Genomic DNA, 26,821 nt, shown 5'->3' with positions numbered 1-26,821 from the left:
GAGTTTTTGTTAATAAGAGTTTTTTGTTTTGTTCAGTTCTATTAAGAGTGTGTTTTTTGAAACTTCCTATAATCTGTCCTTTCCTCCAGTTCTACTGCGTTGTAACAACGAAATTTCCCCTTGTGTGGACATTAAAGGATTATCTTATGTTATTCAGTTCACTTAGTTGGCGCTAGAGGGCGCCAAACTGCTGCAGACGGTGCTCCAGAGCGCAACTATTACTGATGCTTTTAGATGAAAACAAAACGTCAGGAATGTTTGTGATGAACACAATATTGTTAAAAAGGCTCAAAAAATCTGAAGACAGCAAATTGGGAAAATATTTCTACATTTTCTGATTAAGGGAGATGGAGGCGCTCTAAAGCCACGTTTCCACTGGCCCTGATCCCCCGTCACTTTAGGGCCCTTTGCACAGCCGCGTGTGTCTCCATAAAGGCTCTTGGCTCTGGCTCAGCAATTCACAAAAAGACATTTAGTAATTCCAACTTTGTTTGGCTGTGAGACGAGGCTAAATCGAGAGGAAACAGGAAACTACTTTTACAGTTTACCTCAGCTTTTTCAGCATTTATTTCACTTTACTGCAAAGCCTTTTTTTATGAAATGCTTTGGCTTTGGATCATGTTTGATGCATTAGGCACTGGAAATATGATGTTTTGGCTGTGGGGGGTCTGGACTTGGGGCCTCAGGGCTCTGGGGGCTCAGGGCTCTGGGGACTCGGGGCTCTGGGGTCTCAGGGCTCTGGGGCCTCGGGGCTCTGGGGCCTCAGGGCTCTGGGGGCTCAGGGCAGGCTTGGATAGAGCCGGCTCATCAGGAGTTCGTAGCTGAGGAAGGTGATGGCGTTGACAGGGAAGGCACGGACGCTGTTGAGCAGGAGGCCCCTGAAGAGCACGCGGGGTCCCTCCTCTCTCTCACACTGACCCTCACACAGTCCAGGACCCCCCTGTACCTGCGGCCCCCGGCTCCAGACAGCTGCATACGAGCTTTCACCACATCATGGGCGTGGCCAGGGCCCAGGTGACACGCCCGCCACGCCCCCCGCCACCAGAACCGCAAAGGTCCCTGAGAACACAAAGCACACCAGCCGCACACGCTTAGTGGGCACAAGTCTTGTTTTAGGCCGTTTATTTTTAAAACATGGCAAATTTGTAGTGAAAGTCCCGAGTTAAAATACCTCAAATGAAAAGAGTTCTACACAACACGATGTGAAGCTTCAGAAAAGCCGTCCTTGTCTCTTGTCGTGTTTTTGTTTTCTTTTGTCAAAAGTGTGATTTTTTTCCCCTGTTCATCAACTTCTAGCTCTTAAATGTCTTGATCGTTCATCTTAAATCACTTTGAGTCAGATTTCCTTTAGTTTTACTCGTTCAAGTCCAAATATGAATGACATTTTTTACACTTTCTAAAAGTCTGAAGTGCAGCGTCCCGTTGTAGAGAGGACACTCGGGGTCAGACTCACCCGGCCTCGCCCCGGGCTCCGTCAGGGCCTTACACATGACCTCGTATGCGAGGAAGTAGAAGCCGTAGCAGGGGACGTCCCGAAGAGCCAGAGCTAGGCCCCCCCGGTACAGCCCCTGGGGCCCCTCCTGCCTCAGGATGAGCAGGACACAGAGCAAGGGCCCCCGCGACCCACCCTGGCCGGTCTGGCCCTGGAGACGCACTTTGATGAGGTCAATAGGGGCCCCCACCAGAACCTGCGGTCAGATTTCACATAGAGCAAAGTCTGTGAGCAGAAACGGACAGAAGTTTGCTCTGGCTTTACTTTGATGTTTCATCCTTTAGAAAAGGTTCTAGGCTATTTCCTCCAGTTTCTGTCAAATCCCTTTCCCCGTTGAGTCCATGTGTGACAGTTTGGTCCAGTCCTGAATGTTCAGTTTTTGTCATTCGTTCTTTTGTGATGGACTTTTTCCCGGCCGTCATAGGTATGTTCCATTTATGTTATCCATGATGGGTTTTGAGGTCCAAATAATTTTTTTTCTGTCCAATATTTTTGTGCAAGTCCCAGAACACATGATATGGTGAATCTTCTGGTTGCCACAGTGCCCCTACATTCAGCCCCTCCTACATTCAGCCCCTCCTACATTCAGCCCCTCCTACATTCAGCCCCTCCTACATTCAGCCCCTCCTACATTCAGCCCCTCCTACATTCAGCCCCTCCTACATTCAGCCCCTCCTACATTCAGCCCCTCCCTGTGAATAATGAACTCTTTGACATGGTGTTATCAAAACATTTATATTATTCCTCTCACTCCAAAATCAGAACTCCTTCAACAAATCAAAGACTTTTGTTTGATTTTCTTCACTTTGAACTACGTGAATAGAAAGTCCAGTGGTCCGTGGTAGACCGTGCGCAGTAGAAGTGCGGCTGTACTCACTAACTTAAAACTTTAATCTAGAGACCACAGCAGAGCAGACCACATCATGCAACCAAGTGAATGGGCAATGGCCTGTGTCACCTCTACCTATAAGAGGATTCAACTGATCCAAATGATTAGAGGGCAATGAGTTAAAGCAAAAGATAAAAATAATGATATTAATATGGAATACATAGAAGTAGGCCCGTTGTTTTTTTTTCATTTTCCAGTAGGTGCAGTCTATTTATGCATATGATTTGCTTATGTTGCTTATAATGATAAAACTAGTGGAGACTTGTACATTATATAATGAACCTCACAGACTCTCGAGCTGTACTACACCTTTCACCAGCAGCACTCCCACAATACCATTTTAGACATCAGTTATTAGAATATAGACAAATATCAGGCCTTTGTGTGCCACATTTGTTGTGTCGTTGTCTTTGGTGTTGTCTTACCTGCACGAGTCTAGAGAAGGCCCCTGCGCTGTAGACCTGCAGGGCCGGCACAGAGGAAGCAGCTCCTCGCTCTGCTCGTCCACTCTGGCTCAGGACACTCAGAGCGTCACTGTACGCCCCAAACACCAGAGAGTTTACCAGCCCACTGGTCAGAACAGGGAACGCCATGCCCCGGAAAAAGCCCCTCACCTGCACACACACACACACGCACGCACACACACACACACACACACATGCACGCACGCACGCACACACACACACACACACACATACACGCACGCACGCACACACACACACACACACACACATACACACACACACGCACGCACGCACGCACGCGTCAAATGATTTGGGTCCTGGTCTGGGTCCTGGTCTGGAGCACACACTGACCCTTTCTCTGGAGTAGGTTTGGAGAACACAGTGCACGATCCCATTGAAGTGAGTCAGAGCCTGCAGTCGCACCTGCAGGAACAAGCACCTTTCACCACATTTATGCAGATTTATGCAGATTTAAAGTTTGTAAACAAAAACATTTTGAATTCCAGAATGAAGCAAAAGAACATAATGTCATTTCACAGGAGAAACTGGGATTAACCTCAGAATATCACAACATGGTTTAGTCAACGTGAAAGCACAAAGAGTGCTACCAAAGCTGCTTTAAACACATTTAACATGGGATTTACTGCATTGTCAGAAGGTTATACACATGTGCCACTGGAACAAGCATATATAATCAAAAGCATTTTCTCATTTGAAATGATATGATTTGATCACTGAAGGTGTGTTATGGTCTACTTTGACCTTCAGTCACCTTCATGCTGCAAATGTAACACTTGTATGTCATAGCATCTTAAAGAATACCACATGAAGAATGGGCTGACCTTCACGGTGTCTATGGGATGACCCACAAGGATCCCCAGTGCTCCTAAAAAAGAGGGGGTCACATGGGTTAGCTGCCATTCTGTTACAAGCCATTTCACGTTTTACTGGAGCCAGTTTGATAGATAATAGTATTGTACGATGTTACAATAAATACAGCGAATCCGGGAAGTATTCCCAGTGCTTCACTTTTTCCATATTTTATGTTACAACCGTATTCCAAAATAAATTACATTTAAAATTTGCCTCAAAACATAATGACTGAAATAAGGTTGCTTGATTTGATCATCACTCCTTTGTTCTCCTGGCTGTGTGCTCAGGGTCGTTGTCTTGGAGCTTCTGGAGCAGGTTTTCATCAAGGATGTCTCTGTAACAGCTGCATTCATCTTGTTGCTCCTGGCTACTCTCCCAGTTCCTGAAGAACATCCCCACAGCCTCATGCTGCCTCCACCAGGCTTCACTGTGGGTACTGAACTAAAGTGTTTAGAGAGAGATGTTTGTTTCTCATGGTCTGAGAGTCCTTCAGACCTTTTTACAAACTCCAGGGGGCAGTCATGTGACTTTTACTGTCTTCAGTCTGGCCCCTCTCCCATACAGGCCTGATGGAGGGCTGAGTGCTTCTGGAAGGTTCTCTCCACAGAGACACACTGGAGTTCTGTCCATCAGGTTCTTGGGCCCCTCCCTGACTAAGGCCCTTCTCCCTGATTGTCCCTGTTTCCACCCTTTTCCATTTACAGATAATGGAGGCCACTGAGCTCAGAGGAACCTTCTGTTCTACAGAACTGTTTCGGTTCTTCTCCAGGTCTGGGCCTTGATACAATCCTGTCTCTGAGGTCTACAGACAGTTCATTGGACTTCATGTCTTGGTTTGTGCTCTGACTGTGGGACCTTTACAGAGACAGGTCTATGTGCTTTTCCAACTCATGTCCAATCATCTGGATTTACCTGAGCTCAATTTTGTCATGGTGAACGCTGTGAATACTTTTTTGGTCAAATTTTAAATAGATTTGCAAAACATTTAAACAACCTTTTTCACATTATCATTATGGGTTTTGTTTGGAGATTTTTTAGGCAAATAATGAATTTAATTCATTTTGGAATAAGGTTCTAACGTAAGAGAATGGGGAAAAAGTAAAGAATACTTTCTGGATGCATTGTTTATTCATTTATTTTGGGGTTTTATTTTGCCTTCAATAGTTTCAGCATCAAGTTGAAGCCTCCTGTTTGGATCATAGCAAACCAAACCAAAGATGAACAAAGGATTGAAGCAGCAGTAGTTCTACCGCTGCACGCTCCACATCAGCTGGAGAAGCAGAAGAACAAAGCAGTATGACAGCTGACAGACTTGTGACCAGAGAACTGACACCAGAGAAAGCCCCTCCATGTGGGACCACGGGTGCATCACTGGAGCTATGCCAGACTCCAGGACTGTGAGGATGTCCAGATGTGAAATGGAAGGAAAGAAGAAAGGATGCCGTGTTGGAAGCGACGCACCAGAAGACACACAGCTGAAGAAGAAGAAATGAAGACGCTTCTGTTCCATCAATAAAATACTTTTTCAAGTTTATACTCTGCATAACCCTGCACCCGTGTCCCTCTCCACAGAGTCTGTCACCTTCTCTGTGTCCAAGACTTGGGATTGTTCATATCATTTCAGTGTTGCACTTGCCTTTACTCAAATCTAACTTAAAGTAACAGCTATTGTTTTAACCTAATTGGACCCTATTTCAATAGTGAAAAAAAAAAGTCTTCAAAAACTATCTGGATCGTTTTTATCACACGTTAAACATTATTCTTCATTGTTTTATATTGCATCTTGCCGCCGCAGCACATTCCGAGTTAACTTTGTTCACTGAAAATGGCAATAAAACGTTTTCTGATTCTGACCTACATATCACACACATCTTTTTGTTTTTAAAATGATTGTGCTTATGTTCTGGTCTGCCACCTGCTTGTCTCCATGGAGATTGAGTGAGGCATGTTTAAACTCCACAGTGCATGAAGACTCTGCTCACAGTTATTGCTGAGTAAAAAAACACCTACACCACGTTGCAGAACACAATCTTTTCTTACCTGAGACACTTCCAGCCAGGAACTCCAGCAGGGGCGTGAGGAGTAGAGGTCAGGGCGTCAGTGGAGGTCAGGGTATCACAGGAACTCCAGCAGGAGGTCAGATCCAACAGCTTTTTCTATTTCTCCAGCATAAATTCATTTGAGCAGCATAAGACAACAAAAAAGACAGTGTAACAAAGAGTTGACATACACATGGTGAAGCCCCGTCTTTTTCTATATGGAGGTAATAACCTAAGTGAACTTCAGTCTCTGAGGTTAATGTATGACCACATACTATAGTTGCCACATATTATTTGAACCAAAGAAAACTAAACATGGACCGGCCTCTTACTGGTGCTAGAGTCAGGACTAAACATGTGCTGACATCCACTAACCCTAACCCACTAATGAAAGGTGCAATGAAGTGTTACAAAGTGTATAATGCAGGAGACAACCTATATAATCTGCCCCTTACGCTTGGGGCATTCCACGCTTCGGACGTTGGACTTTTTCTTTGTTTATTCCATTTTGTCCACCATCTTATAAAAGGGAACTCTCAAGCTGTTTGAAGTGCTGCCCATGAAAATTAAGGTGTAACCCCCTTAATTCCAGTCAAATCAACCATTCTCAGGGCCAGTTTGTACTCCAAACCCACAATGAAAAAATGAATAGGATTTTTATATTGATTCCGCCTGGACATTTTTGCTTTATTACAAGTCCCTAAAACTCATTTTTAGTTAATTTACCTGCAGCTTTTAAAAAAGAATTGTCAAAACCCAACAAATGATCAATCTAATGTCAATCAGACCATCCTCCAACACCAGTTTTACTCATTATATTCAACAAAGAAAATCTGAATTCCTCTGTGCAGAGCGTGTTTCTAGTCATGATTAGAGTAAAACAGACGTCAGAGTCCAAAAGCACAGTCTCAGCTGCATAAAGGCTCCAGTCGATTGTTTGTGCTCCAGAGGCTCAGGAGCAGCTTCAGTTTTCATTTTTTCAGGTGTTTTAGGAAAAATAGGCCCCTAATGTGGACTCTAACATCTTTCTCTTGTTCTAAATTTAAAGGCCTTTTGATGTTTCATTGAAATGCCTGAGCTACACACGCTCGTAATGAAGTAAGTGAGCAATTACTTTGGACCTTTGCAGATGGTTTGCCTTTTTTAAAGGCAGTAAACATAAAGTAAAGCACTTTCAAGGCAGAAATAATAAGACAGAAATAATAAGTCCTTTTTTTAAATGTTCAATGCTGCTCAATTTGAACAAAACAGAGCACAGAGCTGTGGAACAGTGTCAAAAAGAGAAACAAATCAGCTGTTAAGTTCTTGTGGCTGTTTGGACCTGGAAGTGTCTCTCACTCCAGAGGCACTTTCCTCAGGAACTGCTCGGGCCTACACTCTGGACCTTTACATAAGTCAGACCAATGCATTTATTTTCAGATAAAGGTATTTGAACATATGTTAAATAGTTTTAATTTCACATTAAACAAGAATGTATTCCACATCCATGATGCTGTGCTGCAGTTCCTGTCTTCCTCAGTGAGTGAGAGTGGGATGAGCACATCTACAGGAGCTGAAGGCTCAACCACGTCACAAGGTGTAAAGTGACGACTACAAACTCGTGTATGGACCGTGATCTGAACATGGACTCGCTAAACATTAATGACCCATTTCTTTACAACTCTTAAAAAACAGAGTTACACTTGTGGATGCTGTTGGACACAGCTGTGGTGATTCACAAATGCACATTTGAGAACAAATGACACACATAACAACACAAATTCCTATTTATTATTACTGTATTATTGTATTATTACTGTATTATTACAGTATGTATCATTTTTGTTATTTAAGCAAGCTTAGGTTCAGTGCTGTCTACTGACTATAACAGCGAGAGGCGACAGCACGTGTGATGTCATCAAGACGGCCAAGACAACAGAGAAGTCATATGACAGTAAGCCTATACATGACATGAGTAGGCCTATATTTGATGTGAGTAGGCCTATACATGACATGAGTAGGCCTATACATGACATGAGCAGGCCTATATTTGATGTGAGTAGGCCTATACATGACATGAGTAGGCCTATACATGACATGAGCAGGCCTATATTTGATGTGAGTAGGCCTATATATGACATGAGTAGGCCATATAAATGCCATGAGTAGGCCTATATTTGACGTGAGTAGGCCTATATTTGACGTGAGTAGACCTATATATGACATGAGTAGGCCATATACATGACATAAGTAGGCCTATATTTGACGTGAGTAGACCTATATATGACATGAGTAGGCCATATACATGACATAAGTAGGCCTATATTTGACGTGAGTAGACCTATATATGACATAAGTAGGCCTATATATGACATGAGTAGACCTATATATGTGAGTAGACCTATGTATTACATAAGTAGGCTTATATGACAGTAGGCCTATATAAGATAAGATAAGATAACCTTTATTTGTCCTTCAATGGGGAAATTCCAGTGTTGCAACACAGATTAGGTAGATTAGGAGCAGAAGTATAATAATAAAAAACAGATCACTTTTTATTCTTATTTACAGCTGTTATATGGACAGTAAATTGCACCAGGGATGATTGACATTATGCCACAGTATTGCACATGATTATGTCAGTATTCCACATGATTATGTCAGTATTGCACATGGTTATGTCAGTATTGCACATGGTTATGTCAGTATTGCACATGGTTATGTCAGTATTCCACATGATTATGTCAGTATTGCACATGGTAATGTCAGTATTGCACATGGTTATGTCAGTATTGCACATGGTTATGTCAGTATTCCACATGATTATGTCAGTATTGCACATGGTTATGTCAGTATTGCATATGGTTATATCAGTATTCCGCATGATTAGGTCAGTATTGCACATGGTTATGTCAGTATTGCATATGATTATGTCAGTATTGCACATGATTATGTCAGTATTACACATGGTTATGTCAGTATTGCACATGATTATGTCAGTATTGCACATGATTATGTCAGTATTTCACATGATTATGTCAGTATTGCACATGGGTATGACAGTATTGCACATGGTTATGTCAGTATTGCACATGATTATATCAGTATTCCACATTGGTATAACAGTATTGCACATGGGTATGTCAGTATTCCACATGGGTATGACAGTATTGCACATGGGAATGACAGTATTGCACATGATTATGTCAGTATTGCACATGGGTATGACAGTGTTTGTTGTAGAGTCTGACAGCAGAAAGACCTGTGAAACGTCTCCTTCACACAGCGAGGGTGGATCTGTCTGTCACTGAAGCTGCTCTCCAGAGTGGACAGAGTGTCCTGCAGGGGGCGACACTCATGTCCAGCATGGATGTGAATTTAGCCAGGACCCTTCTGTCCCCCACCTCCTGCACCGAGTCCAGAGCACAACTATCAGAGTTAAGCTCAAAACATTCCATAAAAACAAGAACGACACAAGAGGCAGTTATTGGTTATTGGTTGAGAGTTTAGCAGTCCAGGGTCAAAGGTTCACAAGACACTCCACATGTGGTTAATGGTCCCAAGATAAACAAACAGAATGTTAGTTATTAAGTCCTTGTTTAGACATTATTCTTCTTATCGTGGCAAAGTAAACAGCATATATCTTCTGCCCAAACCTGATTTAATGTCTAAAAAGATGGATTCGCTTTGACCATCTTTGCCGCAATGATCAATACAAAAACACTTATATGTGGTTAAATTTTCATGGTTTTATATCGATACAAATGATAAGACCTATGCTTTATTCACATTTTATTCCATCAACAGCCCAGGACGGAGCTGGACTTCTTGATGACTTTGTCCAGCTTCTTCCTCTCCCTCTCTGTGATGCTGCTGCTCCAGCAGGCCACACCGTACAGGAGGGCTGATGCCACCACAGAGTCGTAGAAGGTCTTCAGGAGCGGCCCTGTCACTCCAAAAGACCTGAGTCTCCTCAGGAGGTAGAGCCGACTCTGGCTCTTCCTGTACAGTGCGTCTGTGTTATGAGTCCAGTCCAGTTTGTGGTTCAGATGAACACCCAGGTACTTGTATGAGTCCACTCTCTCAATGTCCCGTCCCTGGATGTCACTAGTGAGGGGGCAATGGAATGGCGTCTGCAGAAGTCCACCACCATCTCCTTGGTCTTCCCCGCGTTGATGAGGAGGTGGTCCACAATGTCCTGCTCCAGTCCTCTGTCCTCCACATCATCGTCGTCTGTGATGAGTCTGATGATGGCAGAGTCGTCAGAGAACTTCTGAGGTCTACAGTGTAGAGGGTGAAGAGAAAAAATATATGACACTAGTACGCCTATCAATATTGATCAATACATGATGTGAGTAGGCCTATATATGACATGATGTGAGTAGGCCTATATGTGACATGAAAGCCTTTACATGAAATATACATGACATGAGTAGGCATTTATATGAAAATAGCAGGCCTATATGTGGCATAATTACATCTATATATGACACTAGTAGGCCTATATATGACATGAAAGCCTACACATGAAATTAGCAGGCCTTTATGCGGCATGATTACGTCTATATATGACATGAGTAGGGCTAAATATGACATGAGAGCCTATACATGACATATATACATGACATGAGTAGGCTTGTGTAAGACATGACATGACACATGAGATGAGTAGACCAATACACAAGATGGGCAGGCCTATACATGGGTAGGCCTACAGTGGAGTGGGCTACAGGTGCAGCTGCGCTCTGTCCCGCTGCACACTGCCCTACATGGACACCTCTTCTATTTGTATCCAAGGACAGTCCACATTAAATATAGAGCTCTCATCATGGCTATTGTTGTGTGTGACGCTTGACCTCTGCTCAACTCTGCTCACATGTCACTTCTCTACAGCTCATTCTCTCTCTCTCCCTCTTTCTAGTCATGTCTCTCTCTCTCTCGCGCTCTCAGGGGGTATCCCACTCGCTCTCCTGTGGGTGCTCACTCTCCTTGCAACTGGCGTTCTCTCACTTTCTCTCTCTGACAGATGTCCTCGCTCTCTCTTCTCTCTCTCCGCTTGTCTCTCTCTTTCTCCGACAGGTGGATTTTCTGGCTCTCTCTGTCCGTTCCTTCTCTAGTTCCCTCACTCTCATTCTCTTGTTCTCTTTCTGACATGGGCAATGCCTTTCTCCCTTACTCCCTTACTCCTTTACTTCCTTACTCCCTTTCTCCCTTACTCCCTTACTCCCTTACTCCCTTACTCCCTTACTCCCTTACTCCCTTACTCCCTTTTCCCATTATCTAATTCTCTCTTCCCCTAGCCCTCCCTTTCCCTGTAAATGTACAGATACAGAAGCAAATTAAATACTTGTGTAAAAGTTTTAAAACATCTATACCTAAGTATTGAAGTACCTGTTGAAAAATTGAAGAGTTCAATTGCAAATACATAAATCTTGTTTCTTTTTGTTACCACCTTCTACAGACATTCTTATAGAAAATAGTGTCTAGAAGATTTTATCAAGGAAAATATTACTGTACAAAGAGTAAACTGCAAACTTCTGCAGTAATTAAGTAAAAGTTAGAAGTTCCCACTTTAAAATGTACTTAAATAAAGTAAAGATACTTAAAAATACTTAAGTACAGTCAGTAGTGGAAGAAGTTCTCCAGTTTGTTACTAGAGCAAAAGCACAAAACTTGAAATAGTAAAAGTTTCACTTTACAAAATTGACTTAAGCAAGTCCTCTCCTTGAACCGACACCTTAACGTGGTGGAGGGGTTTGAGCGCCCGAATGATCCCGGGAGCTATGTTGTCGGGGGCTTCAAGCCCCTGGTAGGGTCTCCCAAGGCAAACAGGTCCTGGTGACGGGTCAGATAAAGATTGGTTCAGAAGCCTCTTATGATGACAACAAAAACAAGGCCGTTTACGTCGCCCGGATCGGCGTCACCGGGGCCCCATCCTGGAGCCAGGCCTGGGATGGGTGCTCGATGGCGAGCGCCTGGTGGCCGGGTCTTACCCCACGGGGCCCGGCCGGGCACAGCCCGAAAGAGCGACGTGGGGCCGCCCTCCTGTGGGCCCACCACCCGCAGGAGGATCCACAAGGGGCCGGTGCAGAGAGATCTGGGCGGCAGTCGACGGCAGGGGCCTCGGCGACCAGATCTCCAGACACAGAGACTAACTCTGGGGACATGGAAATCACCTCGCTGAGGGGGAAAGAGCCTGAGCTTGTGCGGGAGGTTGAGCGATACCGACTAGATATAGTCGGCCTCACCTCCACGCACAGTTTGGGCTCTGGAACCCATCTCCTCGAGAAGGGCTGGACGCTCCACTTCTCTGGTGTTGCCCGCGGGGAGAGGCGGCGGGCTGGTGTGGGCTTTCTTATAGCCCCTCAGCTCAGCCGCCACATGTTGGAGTTTACCCCAGTGAATGAGAGGGTCGCGTCCCTCCGCCTTCGGGTGGGGGACAGGTCTCTCACTGTTGTGGCGGCCTACGGGCCGAACAGCAGTGCAGCGTACCCGCACTTCTTGGAGTCCTTGGGAGGAGTACTGGACAGTGCACCGACCGGGGACTCCGTTGTTCTACTGGGGGACTTCAACGCCCATGTGGGCAATGACAGTGACACCTGGGGAGGGGTGATCGGGAAGAACGGCTTCCCCGATCTGAACGCGAGCGGTGTTCAGTTATTGGACTTCTGTGCTAGCCACGGATTGTCCATAACGAACACCATGTTCAAGCACAAGGGTGTCAGTGCACATGGCACCAGGACACCCTAGGCCGGAGGTCAATGATCGACTTTGTTGTCGTGTCATCTGACCTCCGGCCGCGTGTCTTGGACACTCGGGTGAAGAGAGGGGCAGAGTTGTCAACTGATCACCACCTGGTGGTGAGTTGGATCCGCTGGCGGAGGAGGAACCCGGACAGACTTGGCAGACCTAAGCGCATTGTGAGGGTCTGTTGGGAACGTCTTGTGGAGCCCTCTGTCAGTAGGGTATTCAACTCGCACCTCCGGGAGAGCTTCTCCCATGTCCCGGGGGAGGTTGGGCACATTGAGTCCGAGTGGACCATGTTCTCCGCCTCCATTGTTGATGTGGCTGCTCGGAGCTGTGGTCGCAAGGTCTCCGGTGCCTGTCGTGGCGGCAACCCCCGAACCCGGTGGTGGGCACCGGAAGTAAGGGATGCCGTCAGACTGAAGAAGGAGGCCTATCAGGCCACTCTGGCTTGTGGGTCTCCTGAGGTCATCGACAGGTATCGGCAGGCCAAGCGAGCCGCGGCTCGTGCTGTCGCAGAGGCAAAAACCCGGGCCTGGGAGGAGTTCGGGGAGACCATGGAGGAGGACTATTTTTCGGCACCAAAGAAATTCTGGCAAACCGTCTGGCGCCTCAGGAGGGGAAAGCAGTGCCTCACCAACACCGTTTACGGTGCGGGTGGAGGCCTGCTGACCTCGACTGGGGATGTCGTCGGACGGTGGAAGGAATACTTTGAGGATCTCCTTAATCCCTCAGTCACGTCTTCCGAAGAGGAAGTAGAGACCGGGGACTCAGAGGCTGGCTCATCCATCACCCAAGCTGAAGTCACTGAGGTTGTTCGCAAACTCCTCGGTGGCAGGGCTCCGGGGGTGGATGAGATCCGCCCTGAGCACCTAAAGTATCTGAATGTTGTAGGACTGTCTTGGTTGACACGTCTCTGCAACATCATGTGGCGGTCGGGGACCGTGCCTCTGGACTGGCAGACCGGGCTGGTGGTCCCTCTGTTCAAGAAGGGGGACCGGAGGGTGTGTTCCAACTACAGAGGGATCACACTCCTCAGCCTCCCGGGTAAGGTCTATTCCAAGGTACTGGAGAGGAGAATCCGACCGATAGTCAAACCTCAGATTCAGGAGGAGCAGGAGTGGTTTTCGTCGCGGTCGTGGAACACTGGACCAGCTCTATACCCTCCATCGGGTGCTCGAGGGTTCATGGGAGTTTGCCCAACCAGTCCACATGTGCTTTGTGGATCTGGAGAAGGATTTCGACCGTGTCCCTCGGGGTGTCCTTTGGGGGGTGCTCCGGGAGTACGGGGTCCGTGGCCCTTTGCTCAGGGCTGTCCGGTCCCTGTATGACCGGAGCAGGAGCTGTGCTTGCATTGCCGGCAGTAAGTCAGACCTGTTCCCAGTGCATGTTGGACTCCGCCAGGGCTGCCCTTCTGGGCGCAGTCAGGGGTCGGAGGGGACCACAGGATTCCATCTCTACTGTTTGCAGAAGGATGGAGCGTGAGATCGAGAGGCGGATCGGTGCAGCGGCTGCAGTGACGCAGTTGCTGCATCGGACCGTTGTGGTGAAGAGGGAGCTGAGTCGAAAGGCAAAGCTCTCTATTTACCGGTCGGTCTACGTTTCTACCCTCACCTATGGTCATGAGCTTTGGGTAGTGACTGAAAGAACAAGATTGCGGATACAAGCGGTCGAAATAAGTTTCCTCCGCCGTGTGGCTGGGCGCTCCCTTAGAGATAGGGTGAGGAGCTCGGCCACACGGGGGGAGCTTGGAGTAGAGCCGCTGCTCCTCCACGTCGAGAGGAGCCAGCTGAGGTGGCTCGGGCATCTGTTCCAGATGCCTCCTGGGCGCCTCCCTCGGGAGGTGTTTCAGGCATGTCCCACCGGGACATGCCTGAAACACATAGTCTCTCGCCTGCTGCTCGCCTGCCGCTCGCCTCTCTGGCCTGGGAACGCCTCGGGATCCCCCCGGAAGAGTTGGAGGAAGTGTCTGGGGAGAGGGAAGTCTGGGAGTTCCTGCTCAGACTGCTGCCCCCGCGACACGGCCCCGGATAAAGCGGCAGAAGATGGATGGATGGATGGACTTAAGTAAGTAGTATTGAAGTCCTCAATTAAAAATGTACTTCAAGAGTAAAAAGTAAATGTAATGAAGTAGATAGTACACACTGGAAATGTACAGACATCTAAGTACAGTACTTCTACTTTTGTGCTTTGCTACTTTCAACCACCGCTCAGATGTTGTGAAGTAAAAGTAAAAAGTATCCACTGTAAAATGTACTCGAGTAAACTACAGATACCCAAACATTGTGCTTAAGTACATTTTTACTTTTGTACTTCATAACTTTCACCTCTGTCCCCCTCTCTCTCTCTTAATCTCTCTTTCCTCCTTTCTTCTGCTCTGACAGGTTGACTCCCCTCTCTCTCTCTCTCCCCCTGACCCTTTCTTTTCCCCCTCTCTTTCCCCATCCTCTCTCGGGCAGACGTCGCTCTCTCTCCCCCTCTCCCGCTCTGACAGGTGGACTCCTCTCTCTCTCTCTCTCTCTCTCTCTCTCTCTCCCCCTGACCCTTTCTTTTCCCCCTCTCTCTCCCCATCCTCTCTCGGGCAGACGTCGCTCTCTCTCCCCCTCTCCCGCTCTGACAGGTGGACTCCTCTCTCTCTCTCTCTCTCTCTCCCCCTGACCCTTTCTTTCCCCCCTCTCTCTCCCCATCCTCTCTTGGGCAGACGGATGCTCTCTCCCCCTCTCCCGTTCTGACAGGTGGGCTCTGTCCCTCGCTCCCAGTCTGTTACATCGGATCAGTAGTTCACAGTCTGGTGTCTCGGAGGAACACAGCTCACCATGGATGACGTGTACAAAGCAGCGGTGAGTCCTCTTCTGTCTCATGTTTGTGGTAGAACGGAGAGAGTTAGCTCTGTTTAACTGTCAGACTGCTTCATTATTCTCTGTCAAGCAAGTGCAGCTTAAGAGGAGATGTGGTCAGGTAGAGCCATGTGTCAGAGCAGTTTGAGGGGAGTAACAGCCCTCAAGACAAAAGTTAGGTTTGTTATTTGTGGATTATAAATTTGGATATTTCTTCCAAACAACTGAGCCATAGAGTGAACATTCGGTATACAAGCCTCTGTCCTCCAATGGAAATTGTGACATCATCAAAATCCATTACTAATGGAGCTCAACAGTCCTGCACACTTCGAAGTCCGCCGATGTTCTGGAAGTCTCGTTCATTTCTCCCATAGGTTATGAAAAAAATCTAGTATTAAGAGTTTAATAAAGGCATGAAGGGGTTAAGCAGCCATGTGCAAACTAATGTCCATAACACGGCTGTTTTCAGTCCAAAAAGACATGTAAAACTGGACATTTGGTTTTAATAATTTAGTGGTTTATGAAGTTTCAAAAACAGATTTTAAATAGAATTATATGTCTTTCTCAAATAGCAAAACTTTCAAAATCTTAATATTCCCCCCTTAAAGCCTACGGGGAAAATGTAATGGGGTGGTCACTGGTGGGCTCCATTGTTTAGCCTTAAATCAACCCTAATGTTAAACCACGTCGTTGATCTTCTAGTGAAGTATTTTTGGTCTCCATAAAGCAGAAGGTCTCTATAGAGATTCCCACTCGCACATACACTACTGTTTATTGCACTTTTAACAGAAGTGAGCACAGAGATGCCAGAGGGACAGCAGCGGGTGTCCGAGATACAGATGTTTTACAGGTGAACATTAGAGGACAAGTGGGACAGGTTCATGTACAAAACCTGCAGGAGAAAAAACAAGAGAACACATCCAACAGGTTCCACTTATCGGATGAATTTTGGCACTTATTTCTAGTACAATTTCCTGTGGATTTTATGGAAAAATAAGACAAAATAAAATAAAACAAAAATAAATAAACAAAATAAAATAACAAATACAATAATAATAAAACATGTTTTAATATGTTTTTTTCTCAAAACAACCACAATATGGATATCAGTTATCACTTAGGGTTATTCTCTGTCCTGCTTTAAACCTTTGATATTGTAATTTTTTTTAAGTGAAGCTGAAGTGTAGTTTCAGCCTGGAAGACTCCCCCTGCTGTCCCACCTGCACACCCTACCTCCCCCTGCGGTTATGATTGGCTAAACAGCTGCCAATCACTGCTCTGCTTCTTATTTTAAGCTCTACCTCCTCCACCCCAGCACCACCCTCCTCCACCCCAGCACCACCTTTCCACAGTTTCATTTTGCTTTCAGGTTTTATTTCCCCCAGCTCTAATGTTGAGGCTCTTTAGGGGGAAGAGTCCTATCATATCCTGCTCTGCACCTCCTGCGTCACTCATCCTTCCCTGTCGGGGTCTAAGCGCCCAAACATGTATTATATATGTATTTGCATATATTGCTGTTAATTGTCCTTCATCGTCTTCTATCGCATATTCATTTGAGTTCCTCCAGTTTGAAAAGTATATGTGGAAAATGAATAGGAAGTTTACTTCTGAAACGTTTGTTGACTGTTCAACCCTAAATTACTTAGTAGGCGTTCACGTTCAGCTGTGCTTCGTTTGGACTGAAGTGTCCAATGAGGGCGTATGAAAAAGGCCCATCAGCCTCGTGAAGACCAAACTCCACCGTCGAGCGATACCAATCGGGTCTGAGCAGGTCCTGAACGAGCATGAGGTTGAGAGACAAAGGAAGCAGGCTGTGATTGGCTGACAGACAGGACACAGTTTGTAGGAACAAGGAGGAAAACAGTGTCAATTATGTATGCACGGTGTCATGACCTCATGTTTGTGTCCTCAGGTTGAAAATCTCACAGAAGAGCAGAAAAATGGTGAGTGCTCAGAGCAATGGACAAGCAGTTCTAAAACTATGGCATGGGTTATATTTATGGATCATAAGAGTTTTTTGTATGATACCAAGTAATCCAGAGTTCCAATACAAATGTGTTTTATAAAAATGCATTCAAACTCCTGTGGGAATGTTCATCTTGAAAAGCCGTAGAAGAGTCTTTCTTCACCTGCTTCAGCAGAGTGAAAAAGCTGCTCAACACAATCTTGATATGGTTAAATGATATAAGACCTGATTCATATCTGAGGAAACACTTGATGTAAAAAGCCTGAAAACACTGGTAGAATTTTCCTCTCTTGAACTCAAATCTTATTCTGTTGCAGAGTTCAAGGCAGCGTTTGATGTCTTCATTCAGGATGCAGAGGACGGCTGCATCAGCACTAAGGAGCTGGGTAAAGTCATGAGGATGCTCGGGCAGAACCCCACCCCCGAGGAGCTGCAGGAGATGATCGACGAGGTGGACGAGGACGGTGAGAAACACACGACAAACACAAACCTGATCCCAATCTGATGAGTTAGCATCAGATAGGGAAGTTTAGAACAATGTCCTTCCTGAGCTCAGTTACCATGGGCACGAGTGTTTAGGAGCATCTGTTGTGCCTGCACCAAGCATCTGCTTAAAGGCAATATTGTTCTGTATTTGAAGTTGACTTTAAGGTTCATTGCAGAAGAACTGAAGAAGCCTCTCGTACTGAGCAGGCAACACATCATCAGTAGCGTCAAACTAACCTGTCTCAACACATCTCAACACACTAACTGTCTAAACGCAGCTCACGTTCTTGGTGAATTCCGCTTCACAAGGAAAGGAAGAGCCGATGTTGACCGACCTTTTCCAAACCTGATGTATTTATTCCAGGGCTTGATAATATTCACTTTGAAATATTAGGTTTTTAGTGTCATGCATTGTTCTTAGACTGTAATGATGAGTGCAGTGACTAATAATGACTACAGTGTGATTAGGAAAGCTTTACTGAGCTTGTAAACTGCACAACCATTGCAATTACAATTGTCTAATGATCTTTCAAAGCTGATGAAATAAGAACTCCTACAAAGTTATGTCTATATCTTTAGCCCTGAGTCTCGTCTTACACTTACATCCTTAGCATTGATTTGCTCTTGTTACAAGGAGCACATGCCCTGGAATGTTCCCCATTAAAAGTAAAATCTAATAATATAAATAACCTTTGTACTTGTCAGATCAGGTGATTGCAGTTCTTCATACTCTATTTCATTGAACCTTACTCTCTCAAAGACACTACATCTTTTTTCCACTTGACAAAATGTTTGACGTCAGAGCTTCAGTTATTTACTTTTGACACGTTGTGGTTTAAAGTTCATATTCTCTTTTTCTGTTAATCACAACACTCAGATACTAACTGATATTGAAACTCTTTAGTCTTGGTATCGATACTGAAAAAGAAAGAATGTTCAGTCAGTCAGATCAGTCAAGCCCACATGGTAATATTAACGGAAGTATGACCAATCTGTGTATTGGAACGGAGCATAAATGTCACAGTACAGGCTATGACACTAAATATAGGTCGGATCCCTGAGAGTTACGCAGAGTCTAATATTATTGTTCATGTGGAGAACAATGGCCTCGGATTTAGAGCTGCTGATTTTCATCCCAGTTGCTGCACACTCCTATAGTTCCTCCTCCGGACACAGCCCAGAGGAGACCCTGACCACTGTGTCCCTAAAGAGAAAGAACAGAGCACTGAACAGGTCTGACAGAAGATGAGAAGAGGTCATTACTGTTCTGTACAAGTTAAAAACACACTTTATCTGGACAAATATATGTGAATCAAATCAAATCAAATCAAATCAAATCAAATCAATTTATTTTTGTAAGGCCCAAAATCACAACAACAGTTGCCTCTGAGGGCCACAGGGAGAAATGAATCAACAATGTCTGTGGTGGCGATGAAGTCAGACAATGTCTGTGGTGGCGATGAAGTCAGACAATGTCTGTGGTGGCGAGGGACGATGTCCCAGGGTCCTCTGTCCTTAGACTCTCCTTCTCGGCCAGGAAAAACTACAAAAAAACCTCTTTGGGAAAAAAGCGTAGAAACCTGGAGGAGTTCCAGTGAAGGAGAGATCCGACTCTCACAGACGGACAGACGGACACAAGGAGACTGGAGCTGGACCCACTCTTCAGGCAGAAGAGGGACCGTCTGAGTCGAGCTGGACCCACTCTTCAGGTAGAAGAGGGACCGTCTAGAGGCGAGCTGGACCCACTCTTCAGGCAGATGAGGGACCGTCTGAGTCGAGCTGGACCCACTCTTCAGGCAGATGAGGGACCGTCTGAGTCGAGCTGGACCCACTCTTCAGGCAGAAGAGGGACCGTCTGAGTCGAGCTGGACCCACTCTTCAGGCAGAAGAGGGACCGTCTGAGTCGAGCTGGACCCACTCTTCAGGCAGAAGAGGGACCGTCGGAGGCGAGCTGGACCCACTCTTCAGGCAGATGAGGGACCGTCGGAGGCGAGCTGGACCCACTCTTCAGGCAGATGAGGGACCGTCGGAGGCGAGCTGGACCCACTCCTCAGGCAGATGAGGGACCGTCCACACAGGTCCTCAGGAGTGAGAGAAAGAAAAGAAGGCGGTGAACAGTTTGCAAGTGGAATCAAAAAATAAATATTGTTTGATAGCATAAGTAGTCAGAAGAAGAAGAGGATAGTGCTCAAGCTGTCATACTTCCCCCAGCATAGTTACTCCTAGGGCAGCGTAGCTGAAGCTGTGGGTTTATCTTTCTGTTCCTAACTACTCTGACCATAAGCGATTTCGAAGAGGAACGTTTTAAGCCTGGACTTAAATGAAGAGACTGTGTCAGCATATTTAACATGGGTCGGGAGCTGATTCCATAACACAGGAGCTTGGTAGCTAAACGCTCTACCTCCTACAGTACTTTTAGAGACTCTTGGCACCACCAGAAGGCCAGCATTCTGAGAGCGAAGAGCTCTGTTTGGATGATATGGTTCTATAGCATCTTTGAGGTAGGATGGGGCCATGTCATTTATGGCTTTGTAGGTCAAGAGTAGAATTTTGAATTTGATTCTAGACTCGACGGGGAGCCAGTGAAGAGACTTCAGCACTGGCGTAATGTGCTCTCTTCTTTTTGTTCCTGTTTGTAATCTTGCTGCTGCATTTTGAACCAGTTGAAAGCTTTTTATGGAGCTTTTAGGACACGCTGCAAGCAGGGAGTTACAGTAGTCTAATCTAGTCGTTACAAATGCATGGATAAGTTTTTCGGCATCACTTTTAGGCAGGATTCTTCTGATTTTGGCGATGTTGCGCAAATGGAAATAGGCTGTTTTACAAGCTTGATTTATATGAGCTTTAAATGAGAGCTCCTGGTCAAATAAGACTCCAAGGTTTCTTACAGTAGAACTGGAGGCTACACTGACATTGTCCAGTGTGACTATCTGCTCAGATAGATTGTCTCGTAGATGCTTAGGGCCAAGCACAATGACCTCGGTTTTTTCAGGGTTAAGAAGCAGGTAGTTTAGTGTCATCCAGGTTTTTATCTCCTTCACACAAGTACTAAGTCTGTCTACTTGATCGCTCTGATCAGGTTTCATTGATAAATACAGCTGAGTGTCGTCTGCATAGCAGTGGAAGTTAATGCCATGCTTTCTGATAATGTTGCCTAATGGTAGCATATAAAGAGTAAACAGAATTGGACCGAGTACCGAACCCTGTGGCACACCGTAAATTACTTTAGAGCTTGGTGAGGAGCTCTGGTTTACATTAACAAATTGGAACCTATCAGATAGATAGGATTTAAACCAGCTGAGGGCTGTTCCTCCAACACCTACATCACATTCTAACCTCTGCAGTAGAATGTTGTGGTCGATGGTGTCAAACGCTGCGCTGAGGTCCAACAGAACCAGGATTGAGACCAGTCCATCGTCAGCGGCTAATAACAAATCATTTGTGACTTTAACTAGTGCAGTTTCAGTGCTGTGGTGGGCTCTGAACCCTGACTGGAAAACTTCAAATAAGTTATTGTCCTGCAGGTGGCGACAAAGCTGTTTTACTACAACTTTTTCAAGGATTTTAGAGACGAAGGGAAGATTTGAAATAGGTCTGTAGTTTACCAATAGGTCGGGATCTAGATTAGGCTTTTTCAGAAGAGGTTTAATGACTGCATGTTTGAAGGACTGTGGAACATAGCCACTTTCGAGTGAAGTATTTATTATATTAAGAATAGGGTCTATAATTAGGGGAAGAATGTCTTTGAGGAGTCTGCTTGGAATGGGGTTTAGGACACAAGTTGAGCTTTTAGAGGACATAATGGCTGAAGTTATCTCTGCTTGATCAACAGCTGTGAACCTTTCTAGGTTTACAGGTGGATTTATATGGGACGTTAGATTTACAGATTGGGCTAGTTCAGGGCTAATAGCGGGGGTAATTTCATCTAATTTATCTCTGATTGTTTTTATTTTATTATTAAAAAATAGGAGGAAATCATCAGAGCTAAGTGTAGCTGGGATTGAGGGCTCTACTGCACTGTGACAGTTTGTTAGCCTAGCTACAGTGCTGAAAAGGAATTTAGTGTTACTTTTGTTGACTTCTATTAGATTTGAATAATATCTGGTTTGGGCCTTACGCAGAGCCTGCTTATAGGACAGCAGGCAACTTTTCCATGCTTTTAGGGATTCTTCGGTGTGAGAGCGACGAAATAATCCCTCTAACTTTCTAACTTTTTGTTTATGTGAACGCAGTTCTTGGTTGTACCATGGGGAGGCGCGCTTTGGCCTAATGACCTTCTGTTTTAACGGCGCGACAACGTCAAGAGCAGACTTCAGAGAATTCATGGTCAAGTCGACACATTGATCACTTAAACTGGGACTAAAACTGTTCTCAGCAGGATCACATGACATGTCACTGAATATTGGCTCTATTATTTCTTTGAATTTTGAGATAGATTTTTCAGATATTGTCCTTTTCATTATAACTTTATTTTGTGGGACTGGATGATCTTTAAGAATAAACTGAAAGGTAATTAGGAAATGATCTGACAATATAGGGTTTTGAGGGAGGACAATGAGGTCACTAATCTCTGTTCCATACGTTAGGACAAGATCCAGAGTGTTCTTGTGAGTGTGAGTCGGTTTATTTACATTCTGAGTGAAACCAATGCTGTCTAACAAGGCGCTGAAGGCATTACTGAGAGCGTCATCACTCATGTTCACGTGGATATTAAAGTCTCCAACTATAACTATTTTATCCCAGGCTAACACTAAGTTTGATATAAAGTCAGAAAACTCTGTTAAAAACTCTGAATAGGGACCAGGAGGTCGGTAGATAACTATGAACAAAACTCCTTTTTGGTTTTTCATATTTGGACATGTGATTGACAGCATAAGGCTTTCAAATGAGTGAAATGCATTGTTAGTTTTAGGGCTCATGAGTAGGCTTGAGTGGGAGATCACTGCCACACCACCACCTCGGCCTGTGCTCCTGGCAGTCTGAAAGTTAACATGGCTGGGTGGGGTGGACTCATTTAGTCTGACGTAGTCGTCTTGTTGAAGCCACGTTTCAGTTAGAGCTAGAAGATCTATGTTATAGTCACTAATTAATTCATTAACTAAGAGCGATTTGGAGGAAATTGCTCTAATGTTTAGCAGTCCACATTTTACGTGTTTATTCATTTGTGTATTTGTGTCATTTGTGATTGTTATTTTCCTTAAGTTATTTGGTCTGACGCCTGAAATATTTTTTCTGAGATGTGACTTTTTGGCATTATTTGTACGAGGGACACGAGGGACACACACAGTCTCTATCTGTACATACAGAGTAACACTTAGATTATGCTGCATCAAAATGACTTTCTAGTGGAGCAATTATGTTCCAATTGTGATGCTTTTGCTTCTGTCCGCCGCAGTAACAGGTCAAAGGTTACTTTAATTAGGTAATTCTGGCATGAAAATGACCAGATGACGTGCAATTTCCCACTGGTAAAGTAGTATATATATGTATATATATATATATAGCATATATTTAGCATAATTCCCACAGCACATGAAGGCAGCATAAGCTCTCGTCAAGCTATAGTTTTTTTTCATTCTTTAATCATGTTTGTTCTAAGTTAAATATGAATTCTAGACACAACATTTACGTTTGGTGATAATGGCAGGTACAATATTTTGCATTTTTGATTCAGATGTCAGATTTGTTGACATGGTTTATGGTTCATATCTCTGTAATTACTAAGCCCATCCACATGAAACAAAAACATACATAAAGCTAGTGTCATCAAATATGATGATATCATAACCTCAGATGGAGGGCGAGAGCCACTTTCCCTCTCCATGGGTCAGAACTGACGTCACACACTTGTTGCTACTGCCTTCTGTGCCCAAAGACCCTGTTTGTCCATAAATGTGACAGTGGAATTAGAGACATCACTACAGCCTGAGGATGAGCTGTTTGTTTCAGGTCGTTAGCAACTGGCTAATACTAGTTTACTTATTATTGCGTGGCTATGCTAATAGAAATTAGTGCACTTGCAGATAGTTTTAACAAGCCTAATTTCCAACTGTCTGAGAGTTATACACTGCCTGTCCAAAAAATGTCAACTAAAAAAAACACAGTAGGTCGTCTCCTCCTCCTGGAGAACTGCAGGTGATGATCTTTCAGCTGCAACACAGTATTAAACCCGACTGATGCGGAGAGCGGAAAGACAAATCCTGTGGTCATGGAAAAGATGTCAGTGTGTTTGAGAAGAGTCAAATCACTGGCAACGAGCAGAGAGAACAAATGTTTAACTTGATTTCTTCTCTTAGTGACACCTGAGAACTCAAAAACCAGATACAAGATGTCTCCATGTTGTGTGTCCTGCTCCTGCCCTGCTCCTGCCCGGTCCCTGCAGCATGTCCAGTGTTTTGAGAGGGCCTTGAATACTGCTGCAAAACCTAAAATGTGACTATTAACTCACAGGGAGTGGCACTGTGGACTTCGACGAGTTCCTGGTGATGATGGTCCGCTGCATGAAGGAGGAGAGCAAAGGGAAGTCCGAGGAGGAGCTGGCTGAACTGTTCCGAATGTTTGACAAGTACGTTTGACCTGTCTGACCGCCAGGCTTTTGAGCAGCATAATCCTGTCAAATGACCAATCTGTGCTTCAGAAATGGAGACGGGTACATAGACCTGGACGAGCTGAAGAACATGCTGGCGTCCACTGGAGAGGCCATCACCGAAGATGACATCGAGGAGCTGATGAAGGACGGGGACAAAAACAACGACGGCAGAATCGATTATGATGGTAAGAGATATGATTATGTTGCGATAAATGGAATAAATATAGAAAAATTCCCCGTTCTAAGCATAAGGTTTTTAACAATGATGTATAATGTTGTTTAGGGAAGCAATTCCACCTTTTAGGCCACACTGTCCTGATTATTAGGAGAAGAGTGAGACAGAAGGGCTCCCTCTACAGGCATACTTGGCGAACTGCTGATCTGAATGCCTTGTCATCCGTTTGTGTTTTCTCTCAGAGTTCTTGGAGTTCATGAAAGGCGTGGAGTGAACAGTCTCCTGGCCTGGCTCCAAACCACCACCAGCCCGAGCTCTCCTTCTCAACCAGATCAATGTGATGTCACCCAACAGTCAATAAAACCGTTTACAACTCTGCTCCGTCTGCTTTGTGTGCCTGGAATATGAGGAACAGTAACAGTGCTCCCATTGCCTTTGCTCATGATTTGACTTCAGTTTAGTTGGGATGGGATTGGTCCTCTTCTAGGCGTGATTTTGTCCTGATTTAGTTCCAGGCTTGGTTCCAGTTTTTAAGAATGTTTAATGTGGTGTGTGTGTGTGTGAACGCAGCCTAAATGCTGATGGTATGAACTACAGTATTATGCATGTGGAGTAGTGTTAGCCTGTAGTTTTGGTATTTTAGTCAAATATAAATTGTGAAACCATAGTTACAGTATGTTTACATGCAGAGCAACAAAAGGATCATTCCATAATTTCTGGAGGAATCAGATTATTCAAATGTCTCTGATGTGAGCAACAGGTTTTATTTGGCGTTATCTTTGTTGCAATATTATAAGGGGGGTGAAATATCATTCTGAGAGAAAGAATACCGGTATATAATATCACCATAATCTAGAACTGAGAGAAATGTAGCCCTGGTTAATTGTTTTCTTCAATTAAGAGGAAAACACGTTTTATTTCATAAGAAGAATGACAATCTGGCTTTAAGATTATTTGTCAGCGCTTGCACGTGTTGAAGGAGAGTTTATCATTGATCTAGATATCCAGGTATTTGTAATAGAGTACTGTTCATGACCATCAAGCGTAAAAAATAGATATATCTCTTGGGTCTTCAGAGAACAGAATACATTTTCTTTTATTTGAATTCATTAATAATTTTAAATTAACACAGTTTTTTGATGGAGTGAGAATCCTCTTGGATAATGTGACTCACTTGTGCAGCAGGAGGCGCTCTAGCACACAGAATCAAATCATCTGCACACAAGTGGATGCTACTGTGTTTTAGATTATGCACAATTGAGTTGGTTTAGGGTTAAATTGTAAATAACACTGGTCCAAGGGCAGAGCCCTGAGGAAGACCTTTATTAAGGTAAGAGAATTCAGATTGAAATCAGCCGGTTTTCCCAATTGTCACACTGCTGCAGATGCAAGAGTGAGGTCCATGTTAAAGCATCTTCTGTGGATGAAGTCGATCACGTTTAAACAGTTCAACATTGTCCACATGTGGAATTTGCTTGGCTCCACAGTATGATTTAAGCCACACATGTAACTGTCTGAAGCGACTGAACTTCACGTCACCAAAGCAGAACTTCATGTCACTAAAGCAGGCGCTGGCAGTGGACCTGAAATTACAGTTTTCCAGTGCTTTTCACAGTGTTGATCAGGGTCTAAACCAGATCTAAACCAGGTCTAAATAAGGGTCCAAACCAGGTCTATAGCAGGTCTAAACTCGGTCTAAATAAGGGTCCAACCCGGGTCTAAATAAGGGTATAAACAAGGTCTAAATAAGGGTATAAACCAGGTCTAAATAAGGGTATAAACCAGGTCTAAATAAGGGTATAAACAAGGTCTAAATAAGGGTATAAACCAGGTCTAAATAAGGGTATAAACCAGGTCTAAATAAGGATATAAACCAGGTCTAAATAAGGGTATAAACCAGGTCTAAATAAGGGTATAAACAAGGTCTAAATAAGGGTATAAACCAGGTCTAAATAAGGGTATAAACCAGGTCTAAATAAGGATATAAACCTGATCTAAACTAGGACAAAACCTGGTCTAAGCTCAGGCTAAATAAGGGTCTAAACCAGGTCGAAGTCAGTGAATATATTAATGCGATCCCGATCGGGATCATTATATGTAAAAACTGAGAAATTGAGGTTGAGAGACGTCCATTTAGTTTACCAGAATACTTCTGGCAAAATGAGCCCACACAGAGGCCGGAGGTGTCGATCTAATTCCATCTCCAGGTCATTTGTTTGACACTTCACACCTCCATTCTCAGGAATGAGCTCAAATATTCACCAACATCTTGGTCCATGGCAACTGTC

The 26,821-nt window shown here is 44.6% G+C and overlaps 2 protein-coding genes across 2 annotated transcripts; one reads left to right on the top strand and one right to left on the bottom strand.

Annotated features, from left to right (window-relative positions):
- Window positions 1–697: 697 nt before the first annotated feature.
- On the bottom strand, window positions 698–5,864 carry LOC140362418 (solute carrier family 25 member 45). Its single transcript, XM_072448523.1, is given in 9 exon segments — window positions 698–907; window positions 910–995; window positions 998–1,018; window positions 1,021–1,059; window positions 1,454–1,688; window positions 2,807–2,995; window positions 3,197–3,268; window positions 3,688–3,731; window positions 5,759–5,864. Coding segments are annotated over 6 exon segments (678 nt in total). The 5' UTR covers window positions 2,975–2,995; window positions 3,197–3,268; window positions 3,688–3,731; window positions 5,759–5,864; the 3' UTR covers window positions 698–778.
- Window positions 5,865–15,158: 9,294 nt separating this feature from the next.
- Window positions 15,159–24,910, top strand: LOC140362998 (troponin C, slow skeletal and cardiac muscles-like). The gene is made up of 6 exons (XM_072449302.1): window positions 15,159–15,320; window positions 17,230–17,260; window positions 17,601–17,747; window positions 24,220–24,334; window positions 24,407–24,543; window positions 24,776–24,910. The coding sequence occupies exons 1-6, from the start codon at window positions 15,297–15,299 to the stop codon at window positions 24,805–24,807; spliced, it is 486 nt and encodes a 161-aa protein (XP_072305403.1). The 5' UTR covers window positions 15,159–15,296; the 3' UTR covers window positions 24,808–24,910.
- The last annotated feature ends 1,911 nt before the right edge of the window (window positions 24,911–26,821 follow it).

Source organism: Eucyclogobius newberryi, unplaced genomic scaffold, assembly GCF_026437365.1.
Source record: "Eucyclogobius newberryi isolate DKJ021-1_F unplaced genomic scaffold, fEucNew1.0.hap1 SCAF_17, whole genome shotgun sequence".
Lineage (NCBI taxonomy): Eukaryota > Metazoa > Chordata > Actinopteri > Gobiiformes > Gobiidae > Eucyclogobius > Eucyclogobius newberryi.
The sequence above is the reverse complement of the archived record's forward strand: the minus strand, read 5'-3'. Positions and strand labels throughout refer to the sequence as shown.

Excerpts from the sequence above, each read along its gene's own strand:
- LOC140362998 (XM_072449302.1), top strand. The coding sequence starts at position 15,297 with ATGGATGACGTGTACAAAGCAGCG. Across the intron at positions 15,321-17,229 it reads ATGACGTGTACAAAGCAGCG|GTTGAAAATCTCACAGAAGA; the intron begins GTGAGTCCTCTT and ends TTGTGTCCTCAG. Across the intron at positions 24,544-24,775 it reads CGGCAGAATCGATTATGATG|AGTTCTTGGAGTTCATGAAA; the intron begins GTAAGAGATATG and ends GTTTTCTCTCAG.